The sequence below is a fragment of the Delphinapterus leucas genome, chromosome 8 (genome assembly GCF_059928025.1).
Source record: "Delphinapterus leucas isolate spDelLeu-1000000601 "Yukka" chromosome 8, BTC_Dleu_Yukka2, whole genome shotgun sequence".
NCBI lineage: Eukaryota > Metazoa > Chordata > Mammalia > Artiodactyla > Monodontidae > Delphinapterus > Delphinapterus leucas.
In genome coordinates this window covers 1253710-1275286 of record NC_143136.1, presented here as the reverse complement: position 1 = coordinate 1275286, position 21577 = coordinate 1253710, and the positions used below count along the sequence as shown (strand labels likewise).

General features: G+C 60.9%; 1 protein-coding gene across 4 annotated transcripts; it reads left to right on the top strand.

Moving 5' to 3' along the window:
* The first annotated feature begins 310 nt into the window (after positions 1-310).
* On the top strand, positions 311-15126 carry GPR35 (G protein-coupled receptor 35). 4 transcript variants are annotated; one of them, XM_089916107.1, is made up of 3 exons: positions 311-741; positions 12100-12309; positions 13847-15126. In XM_089916107.1, exon 3 carries the CDS (start codon positions 13857-13859, stop codon positions 14772-14774), a length of 918 nt encoding a protein of 305 aa, XP_089772233.1. In that variant the 5' UTR covers positions 311-741; positions 12100-12309; positions 13847-13856; the 3' UTR covers positions 14775-15126. The 4 variants fall into 4 exon arrangements, with proteins under 4 accessions (XP_089772233.1, XP_089772232.1, XP_022423860.3 ...); XM_089916106.1 differs by having other exon boundaries at positions 12033-12309; XM_022568152.3 differs by lacking the exon at positions 12100-12309 and having other exon boundaries at positions 473-741.
* Positions 15127-21577: the final 6451 nt, after the last annotated feature.

The following is a 21577-nucleotide window of genomic DNA, read 5'->3' as shown; positions in this document are numbered from 1 at the left end:
GGTAGTGAATTCCACCATTCTGTCTTCCAGGTCACTTACCCGTTCTTCTGCCTCAGTTATTCTGCTATTGATTCCTTCTAGTGTAGTTTTTATTTCAGTTATTGTATTATTCATCTGTTTGTTTGTTCTTTAATTCTTCTAGGTCTTTGTTAAACATTTCTTACATCTTCTTGATCTTTGCCTCCATCCTTTTTCCAAGGTCCTGGATCATCTTCACTATCATTATTCTGAATTCTTTTTCTGGAAGGTTACCTATCTCCACTTCATTTAGTTGTTTTTCTGGGGTTTTATCTTGTTCCTTCATCTGGTACAAAGTCCTCTGCCTTTTCATCTTATCTTTCTGTGAATGTGGTTTTTGTTCCACAGGCTGCAGGATTGTAGTTCTTCTTGCTTCTGCTGTCTGCCTTCTGGTGGATGAGGCTATCTAAGAGGCTTGTGCAAGTTTCCTGCTGGGAGGGACTGGTGGTGGGTAGAGCTGGGTGTTGCTCTGGTGGGCAGAGCTCAGTAAAACTTTAATCCACTTGACTGCTGATGGGTAGGGCTGGGTTCCCTCCCTGTTGGTTGTTTGGCCTGAGGCAACCCAACACTGGAGCCTTCAGGCTCTTTGGTGGGGCTAGTGGTGGACTCTGGGTGGGCTCACGCCAGGGAGTACTTCCCAGAACTTCTGCTGCCAGTGTCCTTGTCCTCACGGTGACCCACAGCCACCCACCGCCTCTGCAGGAGACCCTCCAACACTAGAAGGTAGGTCTGGTTCAGTCTCCCGTGGGGTCACTTCCCCTGGGTCCTTCCCCTGGGTCCCAATGTGCACACTACTTTGTGTGTGCCCTCCAAGAGTGGAGTCTCTGTTTCCCCCAGTCCTGTCAGAGTCCTGCAATCAAATCCCACTAGACTTCAAAGTCTGATTCTCTAGGAATTCCTCCTCCCATTGCCCTAGCCCTAGGTTTGGAAGCCTGACATGGGGCTCAGAACCTTCACTCTAGTGGGTGGACTTCTGTGGTGTAAGTGTTCTCCAGTTTGTGAGTCAACCAACCAGAAGTTATAGGATTTGATTTTATTGGATTGCACCCCTCCTACCTTCTCATTGCGGCTTCTCCTTTGTCTTTGGACGTGGGGTATCTTTTTTGGGTGAGTTCCAGTGTCTTCCTGTCAATGACTGTTCAGCAGTTAGTTGTGATTCTGGTTTTTTCACAAGAGAGAGTAAGAGCACGTCCTTCTCCTCTGCCATCTTGATTCAGGCTCCAATACACAATCTTGTATTATGTGTGTTTTACAAAATGAGGATATAGAGGAACACAGAGATCATCTGGCCACAGCTAGTAAGTAGCAAGTGCTGGGATTTAAAGTCAGTCTGTTTGTATCCAGTCTGAGTTCCATTGCCTCCAGCTGATCAAGGAGTGAATGATCCTTTGTCTGGATTTTTTTTTCTTGATCAGTTTAGCCAGAGGTTTACCAGCTTCATTGATCTTTTCAAAGAACCAACTTCCATTTTATTGATTTTTCTCTGTTGTTATTTTTCTATTATATTACTTTTACCTTTTCTTATTTCCTTTCTTCTACTTACTTGGGTTTAGTTTGTTGTTGTTGTTGTTTCATAGCTTCCCAAAGTGAAATCTTAGATGAATGATTTTAGGCCTTTTCTCTTTCCCAGTATCAGCACTTAAAGCTACAAGTTTTTCTCTAAACACTGCATTAGCTTTATCTCACAAATATTGATAAGTTGTGTTTTCATATCAATTAGTTCAAAATATTTTCTGATTTCCCTTTGATTACCTATTTAACCTTGAGTTTGTTATACTTATGTTGCTTAATTTCCAAATATTTGGGCATTCTTTAGATAGCTTATATCTTTTGCTACTGATTTCTCATTTAGTTGTGTTGCATTTGAAGAACATATTCTATATGATTTAAATCCTCTTAATTGTTTTGAGACTTGCTTTCTGGCCCAGTATATAGCCTATTTTGGAGACTATTCATGTGTACTTGAAAAGAATGGGTATTCTGCTCTTGTTGGGTATGCTGCTCTGTGGACATCAGTGTGGGCAAGTCGATTGATGTTGTTCAAGTCTACTATACCCTTAATAATTTTTTTCTCAGCTACTGAGAGAGGAGTGTCAGAATAACCTATCATAAGTGTGGATTTGTCTACTTATTCTTCTGAGTTGATCCTTTTATCAATATGAAGTGTCACCTTTTTATCTCCAGTAAGAGTCCCTGTATTGAAGTCTACTTAGATAACAATACAGCCATCCCAAATTTCTTATGATTAGTGTCTTCATTTTACGTCTTCTTCCATTCTTTCACTTAGCTTTCATTTTTTGCTTTTAATCTATCTGTTTGTTTAAAGTGTATATCATTTAGAGAGTGTATTGTCACTTCTTGCATTTTTAATCAGTTTGATAATCTTTGCCTTTTAATTGGAGTGTTTAGACCAGTTATATTTAATGTGATTATTGATATGGTTGGGCCAGATCTACCATCTTGCTATTGTTTTCTATTTACCTCATCTATTCTTTGTCTCTTTTCCTCCCACTTTTGGATTAATTGAGTACTTTGTTTCATATTCCATTTATGTCCTCTGTTGGTTTATTTCTTATGCCTCCCTGTTTTATCTTTTCAATGATTGCTATTGTGCTTACAATCTGCATACTTAACTTATCAATGACTGATTAGATGTAGGAGGGAGGGGAAATTTGTGTGTTAAGAATGACACTCAAATATCTGGCCTGGGCAACAAGAGGGATCATTCTCTGAGATGGGGAACTTTGAAGGAAGATTACAGCATGGGGGTATGACGAAGGGGCTTGATGATGTGGTCAGTTCTGGTCAAGTTGCGCTTAAAGTGCTTGTTATATGTCCAAGAGAAGATGCCTTGTGGACAGTCCATGTGTGGCCCAGAGGTCTGGGCTGGAGCTGGCAGAGCGGTCAGGGGATAGGGGTGATTCTTGAATCAACAGGACTGGGTGAATCTGTATGGAGAGTGTGTGATGGGGCGAGAAAGGGCCCAGGACCAAACCCCAGCAAACCCCAAGTTAGGGACCCACATGGAGAACAACAGGGATGTGAGAGGAGAAGCCAGAGAGGAAAGAGCAAAATAAGGCGAGTGCACCACTGTCTCAGAGCCAGAAGGGCAGTGGCCCAGCAGTTAGCCTGTGCCCTGGGTCCTGCGGCCAGATCCAGACAGCATGCAAGGGGGCCTCAGAGGCCATCTGAGGGCCTCCCCCTTACCTGTGCACAGGTACCTGGTGTGCATTAGACCTAGTTAACGTTTCATTAAAACATTTTAAAAGTAAAGAACTAGGGATAGTTCATCTCTGCCCAGTGCTGCTGGGAGATGGAACAAGGTGGTCTGCCAGGGCCTGCTGGGTCTACGACATGGCAGCCAGAGGGCCCCCTCAGGGAGGATGCCTCTATGTGCTGACCATGGTGGGTCCCAAATCCCAGTGGCGGAGCAAGGAGGGGTTGGGAGAAGCAGACACTGTGCGTGCAGACGTCTTTTGGGAGAACGTGTGGGCCTGAGGCACTGTACTGTCCTCTAGCCAGGCTCTGCAGAGGGCTGAGCCCCCAGGGGCGGCAAGCAGTCAGCCGGACCCAGGCCAGTCTTCTCCAGAGGGGGAAGTGCAGTGGGGGGAGCATCGCAGCACCATGGCCGACAAGGGGCCCATCCTCTCGGCCGGCAGCGCTTCCCTGGGGACGGGTCTCATGAGTTGTGTCGTGCTCTGTCCTGCTCCGGAAGCTGCTCTTGCAGCCAGCCGCCCCCTGGGGCACGTTCCGCACGCCCCACCCCTCTACTGGCTGCTTATCTAAACAGGAGCAGCCCCAGCAGCTTTCCACAGCCCTGCAGTCTGACCAATCTGCCCCAGTACTGACTTCCTGGGAGTGCAGCCCCACCACATGGGGCTGTGCAGACTGACTCTGACCTCAAGCAGGAGACCAGCTGCTTGGCTCAGGGGCTGCCAGAGGGTGCTCAGCAGATAGCGGGGGGGAAACGAACAGCTGGTAGATGGGGTGGCAGGCCTGCTGCAAGGGGCCCAGAACGGGCAGGTGGGGGAGGTAAGAGCAGAGGTTGGTGGCCCAGGTGAGGGTGAGCAGGTGCGAGGGTAGGGCCCATGAATCCGCCCTGAACTGCTGTGGTGTGTGTGCATGTACATACACGTGTATGCATGTATGCATATATGTGTATACATGTATCTGTGCCTGTGACTGCGTCTGTGTGTCTGTGTACGTGTGTGTGTGCATATGTATGCGTGCATGTGTGTGTACATGCACGTGTATGTACATGCATGTGTATATACATACATGTGCATAGGTGGGCGGGGTGCTTGTTAAGTTGGGCTCGCCCCAGACAGACTGGCTGAAGCCAGCCTGAGCTAAAGGCCGGCTGCCCTTAGGGGAGGGGGGAAGGGGGAAACCCCTCATAGAGAGACAGGAGCCTTTCAAGGGAGATGCGCCCCCTCCTGCTCTGAATCCAGCTGCTGACTTTAAGGCAAGGATGATGTGTGCTGGGCACACACTTGGGTTGCTCTCTGCCCATTGGACTCCCCAGCCCGAGGTCGCCGCCGGGAGCAGGGCCTGGGAGCTGCTGTTGGGCAGTGGGGGCCCCTGCAGGGGACTGGCCACCTGGTGAGGAAGGAGAGCAGAGAGTGGACAGGGGATGCCCGGGTGGGGTGGCGCGGGCCAGGATGGCCATCTCTGCTGGGAAGGGAAGCCCGAGACCAGGTGGGGTGCTGGCGCTGGAGGGCCGCCCGGGGACATGGAGTCCCAGGGGGGGCTGTCATGGGGCCAGCAGCTGCCTTCCAGGCAGAGAAACCCCAGGCAGAGAAAGGGGAAGGAGACCCTGGAGCAGGCAGGAACCTGCGGTTGGAGCAGCGCCACGGCCCACCCACCGCCCCTGCGGGAGGGGTCCCGGGGTTCAGGGCAGGTGACGGAGCGGGCGGCCTGGGAGCCACCCCAGAGGAGGCCTGATGGGCCGTCAGGCGCCCCTGCCCTCAGCCAGCTGGGAGAGGACTGGACATCCCTGGCTTGGCCTCTGTTGGGCACCAAGGGGTCCCAGGGTGAAGGGAGCATGGGGGTAGGAAGGGGCTGCAGAGCATAGGAGGGCGGAGGCGGGGTCTGTCTGGGGGCACCAGGGGTTTACGAGCGGGACTGGGTGGGGGAGCTTGCAGTGAGAGAGTAGCGGCGCCGGGACGGCCGGACGCCAGAGCTGCCCGCCCCAGGGCACCAGAGTGCGTGCTCTGGACCCATGGCCTCTGTCCGCCGGGCCCCTGGCCTGTGCGGTGGTCACAGACAGAGGGACATTCCAGAGCCTGGAGAGCATCTGCAGCGCTGGCCGTCTGACCAGAGGACCACAGGCTCCCCGCCCCGGATGTGCCTGCTCGTTCCTGGAAACAGGGCAGCCATCCTTGGGCCGCTCAGAGCCGGCCCCCCGTGGGCTCCCTGGCCGGGTGGGGACCGGGTGGCAGTGGAGGCCAGAGGCCGAGGGCAGGCAGGCGGCGTGGCCGCCACGTCCTCCCTGGTGTTTCCAAGCCCAGTGCTCTCCCTCTCTGGCTGCGTCCCACTGACTCCACCGTTTAAGGGGGAAACACGAGCCCGTGCGGGTGACACAGTGGGTGTCCAAAGGTGGCCTGTGGGAGCTGGCCTCCCTGTCCCCTGTCTGCAGCACAGCCAGGCCCTGAGGGCGGCTGCCGGGGCTCTGGCACTCCCTGCCCTCCTGCCCACACCCTTCCCTGCTCAGCCACATTTGCTGAGTGGGTGAACGAATGAGCGAATGGGGGGCAGGGTGAGCAGGGCGGGTCACAGAGGCCACGTAGCGGCTTTGTGGAAGGACAGAAGTGGCAGCCGCAGGGGCAGGGGCTGGAGGCCTTCCGCGGGAGGGCCCCTGCTGGCCGTGGTGGCATCTGCCGCTGAGCCAGGCGGGGCTGGCGGGCAGGAGGTGGGGTCTAGGAGGGAGGCGGGTGGCTTTCCCCGCCCCTCAAACCACTCCTGTGGTGCCGTCCCCTCTCCGCCCGGCCAGCGGGCAGTGCATGGAGATGAGTCATGGGTCGTGCCCGAGGCCCTGCGCTGGCGGCCGGGTGAGCGCCAGGCTTGGCACAGAGCAAGTCTTGGGTTGAGGGCACCTCGGGCCGAAGAGCTGGACTCGGGCAGGCAGCCCCTCCCGTTCCACGTGCCCTTGCTGACTGGCCACCTCATCTGCCCACCTAATGCAGACCCTTCCCCAGCCATGCACCTGTGTCTCTATTTTTATAAACTTTTTATTACGGGAAGCTCAACTATATATCAAGGTAGGGAGTCTAGTACAGAGAACCCCAGGTCTCCTGCCCCATGAGGATCAACTCCCCGGCTCCTGTCCAATTCCAGCCACTGTGTCACCCCAGCCAGTGACACTTGAGTGTGCTTCCAGCAGACAGGAGGCCAGCCAAGGTGCCATGAAGGCGCCCGAGGACAGAGGGCTGATTCCTGGCCTCGTCCTCTTGCTGGCCGATTCCCAACGTCCAGTCACAGAAGGATGCCTTCCCCAGGTGGCTCTCCCCAGGTGGCAGGCAGTTGGGCCTGCGAGGCCCCATCTGGCCGTGCCTCTGGTCTGTGGATCCCACCGCCGGGTCCCCTGAGGGGCTGTGAGGCTGTGGGCAGAGCCGGGGGCCTGGGCTCATCCATTGCCCCTGAGAGAGAGAGGAGAGAGAGAGACCGACCAACCTGCAGGGAGACAAAGGGAGTAAGGCTGGGAAGAGCCAGGCCGGGGGGTGGGGGGCAGACCCAGCAGAGAAGGGCTCCTAGACGCCAGTGGCTGCTAGGTGAGGGGACGGGGGACGGTGCCGGAGAGGAGGGGGCGAGGGGGCAGCCCTGACCGGAAGGGTCTGTCTCCTGCCTCTCCCGGCCTTCCTCTGGGGAGCTGAGGCTGGTCTGATGGCTCAGGGGGGACCCAGGGCCCAGGGCCTGCGGGGGAGAAGCAGCCCGCCCAGCGCCCAGGGCCTGCGGGGGAGAAGCAGCCCGCCCAGTGCGAACAGGGCCGGCAGCGGTTCAGGGTGCGGGGGGAGTGTTGAGCGGGAGCTCGAGTAGCTGACGTGAGGACCCGGGACAAGGCTGAAGGGACTGCGAGGAAGAGCGGGCGGCCCAGGGCAGGGCTGCCGGCCAGCGGGAGGAGGGCAAGGGGGATCCTCTTCCTCCCCCGAGCCGTGTCCCCATCGCCCGCAGTTTCCTGAGGGGTGTGCCCCCATCCTCCTCCACTCCCCGCGTGGCGTCCTGCAGTCACCCCCGCCTTGCCCCACTACGGTGACAGCAGGGGCAGATGACAGGGCCCCCAGGCTGGCTTTTGGCCAAACCAGCGGGAGGCGGGAGGGATGTTTCCTAGGCCTGGTTTCCGAGAAGAGGGGAACAGAAAGTGCCCGCAGTGACAGAAGTCCACGCCTCCTCTCTCAGCTTCGCAGGGATGCCAGGCCCAAGGCTGAGCCCAGGGCCCACGGGCCCACAGGTCCACGCCATCCCGGCCAGGCGCCTGGGCCAGGGTGAGGCAAGTGAGGCCTCGGCCTCGGCACATCTATGAGGCCCCGCAGAAGTCAGTAATCAAGATAAACTGTCCTTCGGTGCAATATTTCAATACATCAGAGATAATGCAGAATCCACGAGAACAGAGAGTCAGCGTATACTAGATTAAAGGCAGGGTGGTGGGACCGGCATTCCTTTGCCTCAGGCCGAGAGGCGCGATGGAAAACCAGCCTCCACGGGCCCGTCAGGCTCTGGAGGTGCCTGCTGCGCGGGGTCCCCCTCCGCCTGCGCCAACGGCCACATCTCCCTGCGGGCAGTCCAGCTGCCCCGTCCGCCCAGCTGTGCTGGGGATCGTGCGAGAGAGGTTGTGGCTCATCTCCAGCCTTCTGTCCCGGTGCCAAGGCAGGTGTCGCGCTTCCATCTTCCAGGAAGCCCCTCCCCCTCTCCGCTCCTCCCACCTCCCAGGTCCAGCTCCAGGGCCTCCTCCTTCAAGAAGCCTCCAGGTCCTGACCTGCCCTCTGTGAAGCCTCGCGATATGACTGCACGCTGCCCCCGTGCTGGGTACGCCCACCTGGTCCATGGCCCCCGCCCCCGCCCCCCGCCAGCCATGTCCAGCACGTTTGCCCACGCGTGGGGCGGCGAGGGTGGGCACAGAAGAGGGGCAGACCGTAGTGTAGAGTGAGGTCGGAGTGGACACAGAGTGTATGTAGCCTGGGGAGGACAGCCTGGGTGGGTCAAGGCCCTTGGCCAGGGGCCACACTGCCCGGCTCAGGACACCCCACCTGGGTGTCCTCAGGGTCCTTCGTCCTCTTTCTCGGCCAGGGTCCTGAATCCCCCACTCTCAGGGCTTTGTCCCCTCCTTGACCCTGACGGCAGGGGCCCCGCTGCCACCCGAGGTGAGGAAGCTGGGGCCCCGGAAGCAGTGAGGTTCCCGGGTGGCGGTGCGGTAGGGGCCCTGGGCCACGTCCAGAGCCTATGCTGGAGTGACTCCGCCTCCGGGGGGCACTTCCCTCGAAGGAAGGCTCACCTAGATAGGGTAGTGATGCATATCTCCCAGCTGCAGCTGTTGCCAGCAGCTTTTTTCTCTCAAACCCTAAACGTTCGGAGGGGTGGGGGGCCGGGAGGAAGGGGCAGGAGAGACCCTCCTTCAGACATGCGCCTGGACCGCCACCACCCACGGGCCTGCCACGTGGGCTCCCTAGCAGGTGCAAAGCCGGAGAGGAGGGTGCTGGGACGAGGCGCGGGGGGCTCTGTCTGAGCCTGAGCACCGAGGCTCTGGGGGCTCCAGGGTGGGTGCCAGCAGCGGGGTTCTTTCCGGTCCTTCTCTGAGGAGGGTGCTTTATGGTTTTGAGACCAGCCGGCAGTGAGAATGGGCCAGGCCTCTCGGAGCCCCGGGGATCCAGTGGGACTTGAGGAAAGGACCCGGCCCTCCCCTGAGCAGCCCCAGCTCCCTCCACTGGGAGGGAGCTGGCCGAAGGGCCGGTAGAGGGAAGGGCCGTGGGGCAGGGAGGTGGGGAGAGACGCTCCATCCCACTCCAGGCCGACAGGGTTCTGAGCCTGCGTCCCCTCCTGTTTACAGCGCGCCCGCTATGGGCCAAGAATCTGCTTGTTCCTTGGCGCTGGCCACCCGGTTGGATTCTCCGGTTGGGGCCCCTGCTGACCGGTGAACGGGATTTGTTGAGGCCCTACTATGCGCGAGAGTGGGTGGGGGTCCCAGAACAAGGACACGGTAGACATTCAGGGGAAGCCCTGTGGAGGACGCCAGGCAGGGTGGGGGGCTAGGGAGGGGCCGGGGGAGGAGGCTGGGGAGACTGGGGGTCGGGGGACGGGCATAGAGCAGGCAAGGCAGGGGAGGAGCCCACGGCAGGACCCTCAGGCCTGGGTCTGGAGGGTGGAGCCCGGGCCCTCCTCAGGGGCCTCTGGGCAGGGTCTCTGCAGGCTTAGGAGGCCTGGGCCAGCCACTCCCCTTCTCGGGCCTCAGTTTCCACCTGTGGAGATGGGCAGGGCTGGGGTCGGAGCTCTCCCAGCCCCTGGCAGTCTGTGCAGAGAGAGGTGCTGAGGCCAGGTGCTGCGGGACCCAGGCGGAGGGCTCCGTACCCGGAGGTGGGCTCTGCAGGGGGCGGGAGTAGCCCTTTGAGCAGGGTGTCCCAGCCCTGAGCTCAGAGCGGGGAGAAGAGAACGCCCCGGGAGGGCCTGGCGGAGCGGGGCGGGGGAGAACACTCTAGACCAGGGGAAGGGACGGTCTGGAAAGAAGGCCCCTCAGGAGGTGGGTGTGACGAGGTGCAGCTGGTGGAGGGGAGGGACGAGCCTGCGGCTGGAGCAGAGCTGCAGGAAGCCCCCGTGTGTCCGCGGTCACCCCGTCAGCGTCAGCGTGGGTGTGGTGCGTGCGAAGGTGCAGGGCCTTCCCGCCAGCGTGCCGGGGTGGGGTGCAGGCACCGACCGCAGCCACGGGGCTCAGCCCTGGGAAAGGCTCAGCGCCATCCAGAGAGGCCAGAGACGATGGGAGAGAGGATGCCTCCGCGCCGCCGGGTGGTCTGGACTCGCTAGCTCGGGCCGTCTCCAGAGCGGGTGCTGTCTTAGCAAGCACACCGCTCCTCTGGAGGTGTTGACACAGGCGGCCCCTGGCACCCCACTTCCTCTCCCAGAAACTCCCCCAGGCAGCCCTGGGGTGGGGCTGGTGCAGGTGGTGGGGAGCCATGTCACCCCAACTGTGCTGTCATCAGCCTGCCCACCGCCTGCCGGCTTGAAGGAGGCGTACAGTCAGCGGGACCGGCTCACCTCAGCCCTGCTTCCCCACCACCCCCATCAGGTAGCACCTGCGTAGGCTTCGGCGGCTCAGTGCCAGCAGGCCAGTGCCCCTGGGGCCAGGGGTCTCAGAGCGGAATGAGGGCTGGGATGGGGTCTCAGCAGGTGGGAGCTGGGATAGGGTTTTGAACCTCAGCAGAGTGTCCTGATGGAGGAGATCTGCGGGAGGTGATGGTCTAGAAAGGGGGCATGAGCGTGGACAGCAGTGCAGAGGAACTTAGGGTGTCTCCCAGGGCCTGGACTCCCACGTCATTCAAGTCTCTGAAATGTATCCGTGGGTTGAGACAAGCATCTGAAGCTGGAAGAGGAGGTATCTGAGTGGGGTTTTCCTAGCACAGTGAGCGCTGCTTTGTGAAACTTGTCCTGGATCCTGGGCTCTTTCTAAAGTGCGGTCCCAGCTCCAGAGGTCGCTGTGGTGCCCAGGCAACGGGGGTCTGTGCCCACTCTCTGCCCCAGATCCCGTTCAGGGGGGCTGCGGGGGGCTGCGGGGGGCTGCGGGGGGCTGCGCTGTGCTCGGACCCCCCAAACATGACCAGACTTATCTCCAGGTGACAGCAAAGGCATTTCAGCGCATAATCAGAGGGTGGCTTCCTACGTCTTGCAGGGGAAGCCGACTGATCTCCCTGTCACCCCTGGAGCAGGAAGCGACACCTCTGAGGTCCTCCTACCCCTCGGGCCAGCCTCCCCCAGCAGGGACTGGCAGAGGGCCCCTGACAGCCGAGCACCCTGAGCACCGGCCGTGCTGCAAGGGGCCGTAGCCGCCACAGGGCAATGGCTGCACAGTGTCTGTTGGAGGTGACAGGTCTGTACATCCAAGCAGGAGGCCAGCTGGGCCCCCTGTTCTCCACAGAGGGCCCCACGCCCTCGCCTGGCACAGGCAGGGACCTCAACTGGTTGCCACGCCTTCTGGGGACCCCATGCTATTTGAGCTGGACCTTGGGACTTGACTCCCCAAACTTTTTTCACCCTAAAGGACAGAGGTGAGGTGCCACGAACAAGGCATTTCCTCAAAGTCTCGTGTGCACCTTGAGACTCTTGCAAAGTTGGTGTCCTTCTCCCTGACAGTTAGTTTGTTTTATTATAAAAGGGAAAATTGAAAGACTGCAGTTAGATTTTTTAACTTTCCTGCACAAAATATTGGGCCACACTGAGGCTACACTGAAAGTTATACGCCCCGGGGTGTGTGGACCGGGGCCCAGACCCTAGGCAGCCGTCTGAGTGGAGGGCATCAAGGGAGGGGACAGGCCTGCCTCCTCTTCTCCTGCCCAGGCAGTGCCCTGGGCTGTGGGTGATCCAGAAGAGACAGCAGCCATCCACTGGTGCGGCACCACTGGCCCGAGTAGTGAGGGGTAGGCCCTGGACCCAGCTCGGGTGGGGAGATGGCACGGAGGACCCCCTGTGGCAGCTGGGCCTGCAGAATCAGGGGACATTCCCAGTAGGCTCCGAGGGTTCTGGGCTGGGGGTGCCACACACAGCTGGCCTGGCTGCGGCCAGCAGGGCAGGCGGACAGGAAGGGAGGATCCCAGCAGTTGTTCCAGTGGGTTCTGGGGTCCGAGGAGACTGCCTGCATGGGTCTGGGGGTCACAGAACCTGTGCAGAGTGACGTGTCGCTCAGAACAGGGAGAGAACAAGCAGAACCCTGCAAAAACGAGGAGAGAAGCTCCTTAGGGGCTGTAGAGATTTCATACACAGTGAAAGGGCCCATGAAAATGTAACTGCTGGCAAATGTGCAATTTATAATTCAGCAGAGATGGAATGGGGGCAACTGGTGGAAGACTTCTGCTCTGGCTACAGTCTGTGCTCCTGCCTCCCTAGTGGCCTGTGGCCTGGAGGCTCCCAGGAGGCCGTGGCTGAGGAAGTGGGCGCCCCCCATGCCGGACACCAGTGAACCCGACTCTGCAGCCGCGGGCTCTGGAATACTCTTCCCTTCCTGTGTGGGGAGGGGGCCGGTGGAGCAGAACACACCAACCTGGCTGCGGGCCCTCCCCTGAGTGGACTGAACCCCCTTCCCTACCTCACCTAAAGGTCAGCGAGCCCCCAACAGGGCCTGTGCCCATGGGGGAAGGAAGGCCACTTCCGCCCCACCCCTCCAGGCCCTTCCAGCCAGAGAAACAAAGGTGGGGGGATGGGAGGGGGTCTGGTGGGCGTGCACCACTCACGCATGTGTGCTCCATGGTCCCGCACGTTTGACACCAGCACCCCCGGTGCTGCCCGGCTCAGGGTGAAGCCAGAGCCTGACCTTTGCACCATCTGCCCCGGAGCACTTCCAGGGGAGCGAGAGGCACGGAGGGTGAGGCCACGTGCGTGCTTCTGATGACAGGGTGTACGACGCCCAGGGCCACCCTAAGGCCGGCTCTGAGCCACGGGTCTGCACCCGGAGGAGCAGGGCTGCCCTCATGGCCCTGGCTGTAGGGAGCTCAAGGGGACTCCTGACCCCAGGGTGGCCTCAGGCCAATCTAAGTGGGACCTCAGGGCAGAGAGCTGGGGAGGTCTCGGAGGGAGGGAGGGAGGGAGGGAGGCTGGCGCCTGGGGTGGCCCCAGCCACTGTGCCCTCAGGAAGAGGATAAAGCACTGGTAGGAGGGAGGAGGGAGGGAAGGAGGGAAGGAGGGAGGGAGGTAGGAGGGGGGAGGGAGGAGGGGGAGGGAGGGAGGAGGGGGGAGGGAGGGAGGAGGGAGGAGGGGGAGGGAGGAGGGAGGAGGGGGGAGGGAGGAGGGAGGAGGGGGAGGGAGGAGGGAGGAGGGGGAGGGAGGAGGGAGGAGGGGGAGGGAGGAGGGAGGAGGGGGAGGAGGGGGGAGGAGGGGGAGGAGGGGGAGGGAGGGAGGAGGGAGGGGGAGGGAGGGAGGAGGGGGGAGGAGGGGAGGAGGGAGGAGGTGGAGGGAGGAGGGAGACGGAGTTCTGGAGTTTTCTGGAGAGCTGGTTGACTGAGCCACGGACCCTGCTGTCCTGAAACTCAGCAGCCAGGAAAGGCCAGGTGGGGCAGGTGCCGGCCCACCGAGGTGCAGGTGTGGGTCAGACTCGGGCACCACCTGCAGCTGGGTTTGCCGAGCGGGTGGAGGCGGCAGTAGGCGGCCCTGGGCTTTGTCCTCGGCCTGTCTCGGAGTCGCCTCTGAGCGTCCCCCCATGCTGTGAGAATGGTACTGGGTCTGGGGCGAGGCTGGCCCCCCTGGCCCCCCCATCCCAAGAGCTGGCAGAGTTGGGGTGGCTGGGACTGGAGGTGGACAGTGGGCTCCCGATTTCCTCTCTGCCCAGCGGCAGGCAGGTCCCTGCAGACGGGGCTCGGGAGAGGGGAGGGGAGCTGGGTCCAGCCCTGGGTCTGCTCACCGTGCACCTTGGACCCGCAGGCCTCTGAAGGCCTTGGTTTCCCCACCCATCCAGCAGGTGGGGGGCGGCCTGGAGGGTGCCTCAGAGCTCCTTTTGATTTCTTCTTTGGGAAGGTGAACTGGGGTCTCCTGACTGTGGGGTGGGCGCTCACCGCCTGCATCCCTGGCCGGAGGTGGGCGGGCCCGGGCGCCCCTCCCGGCCTGCGGCCTGCGTGCCTCACACCCTGCTCCCCTCCTGCAGCCCCAGGACCATGAACAACAGTACCTGCGGCTCCAGGGAGCTCCCCGGGCCCCAGGCGGCCAAGTACATCTTCTTCATCTACATGGGCGGGCTCCTGGTGCTGGGTCTGCTGTTCAACGGCCTGGCACTGTGGGTGCTGTGCTGCCGCCTGCTGCGCTGGACGGAGACCCGCGTCTACATGGCCAACCTGGCCGTGGCTGACTTCTGCCTGCTCTGCGCCCTGCCCTTCTTTCTGCACTTCCTGAAGAGCAGCACAGACTCGCCACTCTGCCAGCTGTCCCAGGGCATCTACCTGGCCAACAGGTACATGAGCATCAGCCTGGTCATGGCCATCGCCGTGGACCGCTACGTGGCCGTGCGGCACCCACTGCGAGCCCGCGGGCTCCGCTCCCCACGCCAGGCCGTGGCCGTGTGCGCCGTGCTCTGGGTGCTGGTACTGGGCTCCCTGGTGCTTCGCTGGTTCCTGGATATGCAGGAGGGCGGCTTCTGCTTCTCCAGCCGCTCCGGGCAGAAATCCTACACCGTGGTCTTCTTGCTGCTGGGCTTCTACCTGCCGCTGGCCGTGCTGGTCTTCTGCTCTCTGCAGGTGGTGACCACCCTGGCCCAGAGGCCAGCCGCCGACGCAGGCCAGGCGGAAGCCACCCGGAAGGCCTCCTGCATGGTCCTGGCGAACCTGGCCGTGTTCGTGGTCTGCTTCCTGCCCTTCCACGTGGTGCTGGCTCTGCGCACAGCCATGGGCCTGCACACCTGTGCCATCCATCTTGCCCTCCAGATCACTAGCAGACTCTCGGACGCCAACTGCTGTCTGGACGCCATCTGCTACTACTTCGTGGCCAAGGAGTTCCAGGAAGCGTCTGCGCTGACCGCCCTCCCCACCAGAGCCAAGGCCCACAAAAGCCAGGACTCCCTGTGTGTGACCTTGGCCTAGGAGGTGGGCCACGGGCTCCTGGGCGGTGCTGCTGAGGCGGGGACCTGTGAGCAGTGACGAGGAGCTCCGGGATCAGGCTGGGGGCACTCTCACGAGGCCCAGGTGGGCAGAACAACCCAGGCATGGAGCGTGGGGAGGAGACACCCCTAGCCCTGGGGCCGAAGAGGGGCAGGGAAGACGGCAGGAGGATGAGGCCTGAGCGAGGCCAACGCCAGGGGCCCTGGGTGGGGCTGCACCCGGAGCCTGGTACCTCTGGGGTGCTGGGGGGTGGGGCCTCCTGGGTGCTGTGAAGCTCTGATGGCTAGCTTTCTGCTGCTGCCCCACAGGGGCCGGAATAAAGCTCTTGACCAAGGCTCTGTGTGTGCCACCCACACTCACATGGCGGGAGGTGGGGGCCTGGGGGCATCTTCCCCGGTAACTTTCTAGAGCTTTCCCCGTGGGGGCTCTCCTCGGGCCCTGCCACCTGCTTCCCACCCCTGCCCACACTCCACATCCGTCTGGCAGTTCCTGGAGGGGCCACGCTGGCCACCCTGGAGGGCTGGCTCTCATCTGCCTTGCCAGGCCCAGGCCCTGGCCGTGCCGAGTGTAGGCAGCTGGTCCTGAGCTCCCGGGCCAAGTGTAAGGAGGGGCGGAGGGGACGGTTGACGTCTGTGTCTGGCAGGTGACACGAGTGAGCGTCTGTAAGGGCCAGAGGTGGGAGGAGCCCCATGTGCCTCAGCCTGGGGCGTGAGGAGGCCCTTGAGACAGAGACAGTCTCTGGAATAGAGAAAAAGTGAGAGATGGGAGAGAACGAGACAGACGAGGAGAAGGGAAGAGGGAATGGGGGTGGGAAGTGTGGAGGAAAGAAGCAGGGGGACAGAAAGCAATGGGGGGAGAGCGATAAGGAGAGCAGGAGAGAAGGCCCGGCCAGAGACAAGAGTGAGGAAGACGCTGAGCAGAGCGAGAAGGGGCATCCGAGGAAGGTGAGGAGGGAGCACGAGGGCAGAGCCGGAGACAAGGGACAGACAGACTAACAGACAGACAGACAACAGGTCAGCCTGGTCTCCCCGAGGCGCCAGGCCCTCACGCTCTCCTGTAGACTGGGAGCCCCAACGGCTGGCCTGGGAGCCCTTCTGGTCCCTCAGAGGGTCCCCGAGAGCAGGTGGGGGTCCTGGATTCTTGAAGAAGGGCCAGGGGCCAGCTCTGCCTTCCACAGGAGTCTGGGGACCCCACGCCTAGGGCTGCAGGAGGATGGAACTTACAAGGGGCCACATGGCCTGGGCAGACAGGGTAACTGGGCGGAGGTGCGGACCGGCAAAGGTGCTGGGCTGAGCAGAAGCCTTGGGTGGAGAGGCCCAGAAAGGACCCCCCACAGAGCCCCCTGCCTGGAAGGATGCCACAGTCCATGCCCAGGCACAAGGCCAGCGGCTGGGGCCCCTCGTCCCACGGGGCAGCGTAGGGGAGGTGGCGGGTCCACAGGCTGGAGGGGGCCTTGGTGGAACCCCCTGAGGTTAGGGGAGGGGCACCCTGACCCAGCTTGTTCGGCAGCCCTGGGGCTGCCACTGGAAGTCGGCGGGAGAGAGGGAGAGAAAGATGGAGGGGCTGGGGGAGGGGGAAGAGAAAGGCAGTGGCATCTCCCTCCCTGGCCCAGGTGAAGCTCAACCCAGCCAGGGCAGTCCTGGCCCCTGAGCCCGCTGAAGCTCCCACCATCTCCCCCCCGCCCGCTCCAGGCCGTTGGCCTCGGTGCCTGTGGCCGCTGCCCCCGGGAACGACTCCAATGGCTGCAGTACGGGCAGGAGTGTCTTGTCCAGGTGGTGACCAGTGTCTCCATCTGCCTCCTCATGGCGCTGGGTCTGCCCTCAGCGGCCTGGCACACTGTGTGTTCTACCACTGTCGACGTAGGTTGACAGAGACCTGCATCACCTGGTCAACCAGGTGGTGGTGACCGCCCACTGCTGCTGAGCTGGACGGATCCTGCCCCCAGGGCCGGGAGGCCGCCCTGTGCGAGGTCCTGCAGTGTCTCCTAGGTCAACACCTACAGGAGCAGGTGCGTCATTTCAGCGCAGCCTGAGGGGAAGCTCCGGGGGACCCTGCTATGCCCAGATCGTCATGGACCTCAGGATGTGTCCACTCCACTGGGGCCAGAGGGTCTGGCTTGGAACCAAATGACTGGATCAGCACAAACACCTGCACTAAGAAGCCCAGGAAGGCGACCGTCCTGAGGACTCGTGCTAGAGTCCGGAACCCCCAAACCGGGGCCAGGGCAGTAGCGGTGGGTTCCCCTGACAACCTCAGGTGGCCGGGTGACCGGAAGAAGGATCAGGAGGCCCAGGCCCCTCGTTGGCCTCCCCAGCCACACAGGGAGATTTGTTCATGCAGAATGAGGGTGGACAGGCCGCAGGCAGGGCAGTGTCCCAGGCCAGAACTGCTTTCCTGCCTGGCCACCAGCCTCAACCTGAGGGAGACAGACTTCTTGGCACTGAAACAAAGCAGCAGGGCCCTGGACCTGCAGGGTGGTCAGCGTGGCCTGCTGGTAAACCCCCATCTGCCCATGCAGGTGCCCCACCCATGGCCTGGCCCCGGGGTCTTCCGCTGCCAGGAGGTCCAGGCTCACCTGGATGCCCCGGTCACGCTGACCGCCGGCCGCAGTTCACCTGCCCCCTCCCGCACTTGCTCTGGTGAGGTGTTCAGTACCTCTGGCCCCTGGGCACACTGCTCTGGGCCCAGGCCCAGGGACGCTTCAGATGGCCCGTCAGCAGGCTCCTCAGAGAGGCCGTTTTTGTGGCCAAGGCGGGTGGCAGCATCAGTGTCCTTGGCCGCTGCTCCAGTGCCGAGGACGTCAAGAGCAGCCGTCCTGTCCCTGGATCAAGTGCGGAACTTCTTGGGGTGCCAAGAGCACGGCCACAGCCCCTGCCCCCATCTCCTCTCGGGGCTGCCTGCTGGCCAGAGTGGCAGCTGGCCGGCAGAAGGAGGTGTGGCCCTGGCCCGGCATCGCCCCCTCTGGAAACTGCAGGGCATGAAGTCCACCCCACGGGGTCCAATCCTGACCACCGGTGGGTGGGGAGGGGGTTCCTGAAGGGGGCACCGCCACGTCATCGTGAAGAGGCAGCGCCTTGGAAGACAGCCCTGAGCTGCGAGTGACCCCCGGAGGGCCAGACCCGAGTTGACTTAGTCATCAGCCAGTGGAGACACAACCAGCCCCGTGACAGGCACGGGACCCAAAACGCGCGCCCCGGAGCCTCAAGGGCTGCGCTCTGAGGCCTCGCATGGAGGGAGCGGGGAGGAGAGAAGCTGGGAAGCGGGCCAGATAGGATCATGGGGCCTTGCAGGGGGATGCGGGCTCCACGGGTGCTCTGAAGGTGGGGGAGGGTTTGTGTCAGAGGAGCCGGAGGCGCTCTTCGTGCGGGCCTCTCCTCGTGCTGCGCTGGGGTGTCCAAGGGAGGGCTGGCCAGGGCCAGGGTGTCAAGGGCAGATGTTGGCCAGGATGAGGGCTCCGACCGTGATGAGGGGCAGCACGGGACTCAGCGGGACACGCTAGAGGGGCGTGGCTAAGGAGGAAGAAAGGGGGCCCCCAGGAGTCGCGGTGTCCTGGTTCCAGTGCGGAGGGGTGTGAGGGCCGGAGGAAGCAGGCAGCAGGCAGAGGCAGCGGAGTGACCCTCCGTAACCAGGAGGGTGCTCTCTGGAGAACAGCGGGGCGGGGTTGCCCAAGGGTCACGCTAAGTTCTGTCTCTTCTCAAGGACACCCCGGACCCCACCCCCACCCCTGCAGAACCCCCACCGGTTCTGTAGTCTTTGCGCCTCACACACTGGACTGGAGGCCGGAATCGCTGTCCTTGGCGATGCTCAACTTGCTGGTCCCAGCCCTGCGCCCCGCACGGGGCAGGGACAGGCTGGACAGGACTGCCCTGGCGGGCGGGGGCGGAGCTTCGGCGATGGGGGGCGGGGCCAGGCCACCGGAGCCGCCCACGTCCCCCGCCGCTCCAGGTTCCGCCCCTCGGCGCCAGGCCCGGCCCATGCCCAGGGCCCCGCCCCTTAGCGCCCCGCCCCGCCACCTCCCCTCCTTTCCTAGGAGGTTCTGCGACCCGTGGGGCTGGGGCCCTCTGGTGCAACCCCTCTTCCGTCCCCAAAGACTGTTCAGGCTCCAGGAAAAGAGCTGGGGGTCGGCTCCCGGCGCTGGTGGGGAGGGGGAGGAGGGCCGGGGCTTTGCCTTCCCCCTCACCTGCCTCTCACTACGCAGCTGTGTCCAGCTCTGCTTAAGGTTTTAAGTTAATTTGCGAAGGGAATGTGAATTCTGCACTGCGACCGAGATCGACAGGGTGAGGATAGCATGCTCAACAGAGAACCAGCGGCGGGCACACAGGCAGCTCGGGTCATGGGTCTGTCCTGCCTGCCACTGTCCCTCGGCCCTAACTCCTTCCTGTAGGACTGTCCCAGTCTGCCGCGGCCGGTGGGGCGCTGCAACGGAACACCACAGGCTGGGTGGTTTGTAAACGGAGCCCCGACATCAGTGCCCACTTGGTCCGGGTGCCGGCGTGGCCGGGTTCTGGTGGGGCAGGCTCCCGGTTCCCAGACCACCGTCTTCTGCTGGGTCCTCATGTGGTGGAAGGGATGCGGGAGCTCCCTGGTGTCTCTTTCATAAGGGCTCTAATCCTGTCCCCGAGGGCTCCACTGTCGTGACCTAATCAACTCCCGAAGGTCCCACCCAGTACCATCCCACCCGGCGTTAGGATTCCAACGTAGGAATTGTGGGGACACACAGACATTGTGGCCATAGCAAGGGGCAAGTGATTTGACTTAGGTCATCACCTAGAGCTTGCCTGGTACATAGTCAGTATCACAAGGTGCTGGTGTCTATTAGGAACTTCCAAGCCCCCTAGATGAGAACCACTTTGTTAGTGAGAAGTGCCACCCAAGAGAAACAAAACTGAGACCTGGGCCCCTGCCCTCTCCCCTCCCTGCATCCCGGCCAGCACACACGCAAGAAGGCCCATCTCCCCTCGCCTTTCCTACCACCTCCAAAGTTTACACCCCAGCTGCCCTGTCCTCAGCCTGCCACAGCCTCTGGAACCCTCCCGCCTTTGCCCTGTTGCCCAGCTGGGCGCCCAGTGTGCCAGGGCCGGCAGGCTCTGACCTGCCCTTAGGATAGCCTGAGGTCCCACAGTCCAGAGCGTGGTCCCGCAGCCTGGCTGCCTGAGTGCAGATTCGCGTGGCTTCCTTACCAGCCTCAGTGTTCTCTCAGCCTCAGTGTTCTTGCCTGTATCCTGGGATCCTTGGATCCAGGGTCACCTCTAACATTTGTAGGGCCAAGGACATGAGTACAGGTGAGACCCAGGCACGTCCAAGTATTGAACTTACACCCGAACCCTCGGAGTCTGGCCTTAGTTCCCAGCCCAGGTCCCCAGGCCTGGAGACCACAGGGGGCCCAGGGCTGAGGAGCTGCCCCGTCCCTGGCAGGGCTCCCCGGGAACCTGAGCCATATCCCCAACTTCAGGGTCTGGCCAGGACTCCTGGGAGTGATTCCCTGGCTTGGAATGATGGGGGTCAGGGTGGCCTCCCTCAGGCACCCCTTTTCAGACTTGGGATCCCGAGGACTCCCCCAAACCACCACCTGAGCAGAGGACAGGGAAGGGCACGTCCCGCCTGCACTGTCCCTCTGAGCAACTCTGAGAAGCAGTTTTCAATGCTCCTCCCATCTCATCTCCTGGACTTTCTGCAAGGCCCCTGTGGGTCCAGGCACCACAGGCCTTGGTCCCCCTATTTGTACGTAATATTGCCACGAATGGTCACTGTCTTCCTGTCAAGATGCCGAGGCAGCTCTGCATCAGACTCGGGGAAGGTTGTGGGCCTGGAGAACCCCAGGCAAAGCTTGAGTTTTGGGTGTTGGCTTTGAGGCCTGGAAATGGGGAAGGCGTTAGACATTCAGGATAAATGGCCACCCATGAGATTTAGCGGTGATACCTTTGATAAAACGGTCACCTGCATCAAGGTCAGAGCCAAAGATCACCAGGAAGCCTCCGTCAGCAGCCAGCATCTGTTTTTTTTTTGTTTTTTTTTTTGCGGTACGCGGGCCTCTTACTGCTGTGGCCTCTCCCGTTGCGGAGCACAGGCTCCGGACGCGCAGGCTCAGCGGCCATGGCTCACGGGCCCAGCCGCTCCGCGGCATGTGGGATCTTCCCGGACCGGGACACGAACCCACGTCCCCTGCATCGGCAGGCGGACTCTCAACCACTGTGCCACCAGAGAAGCCCCCAGCATCTGTTTTATTACTCACTGCAGCGGACGACTATTAAGATTCACATTTATAGCAGGTACATTTATAAAACTCTATCCCAAGAATTATAATTCTATCAGGTCCCCATTTGAGATGCTGTCTGATCACTTAGACGATAGCATTAACACTGAAAGAGAAAAACATCAGAATTATTCTAGAAGACAAAACAAAATTCTTGCTGTGGGGCTGGATTATTTTATTATCCTGTTTGTGACAACGAGATACTGTAATTACACTTCCCACAAATGGAATAACTTGGAAGCCCTCACCTTCTAAGGGAAAATAAAAATGATTTTAGTGGGCAAAAGCATCTCTCTTGGTTCTAAATCTTCAGAAGCTCGTGGGAAGGTGGGGGCAACTCGGAGGTGACTCATTTCTGGGACCCCTTGACCTAGAGCCCATGCCCTGTGTTTCCAAAACCTGTGGGCGAAGTCCCAATAGAAGCGAACGTTAGATCTTAGGAGGAGAAAGGAACGCAAGAGTTGATGAGATTGAAGTGAAACTTTGGATGAAAATTGGATGCTTGAACAGACTGCAGGGGAGGTGCATCCTC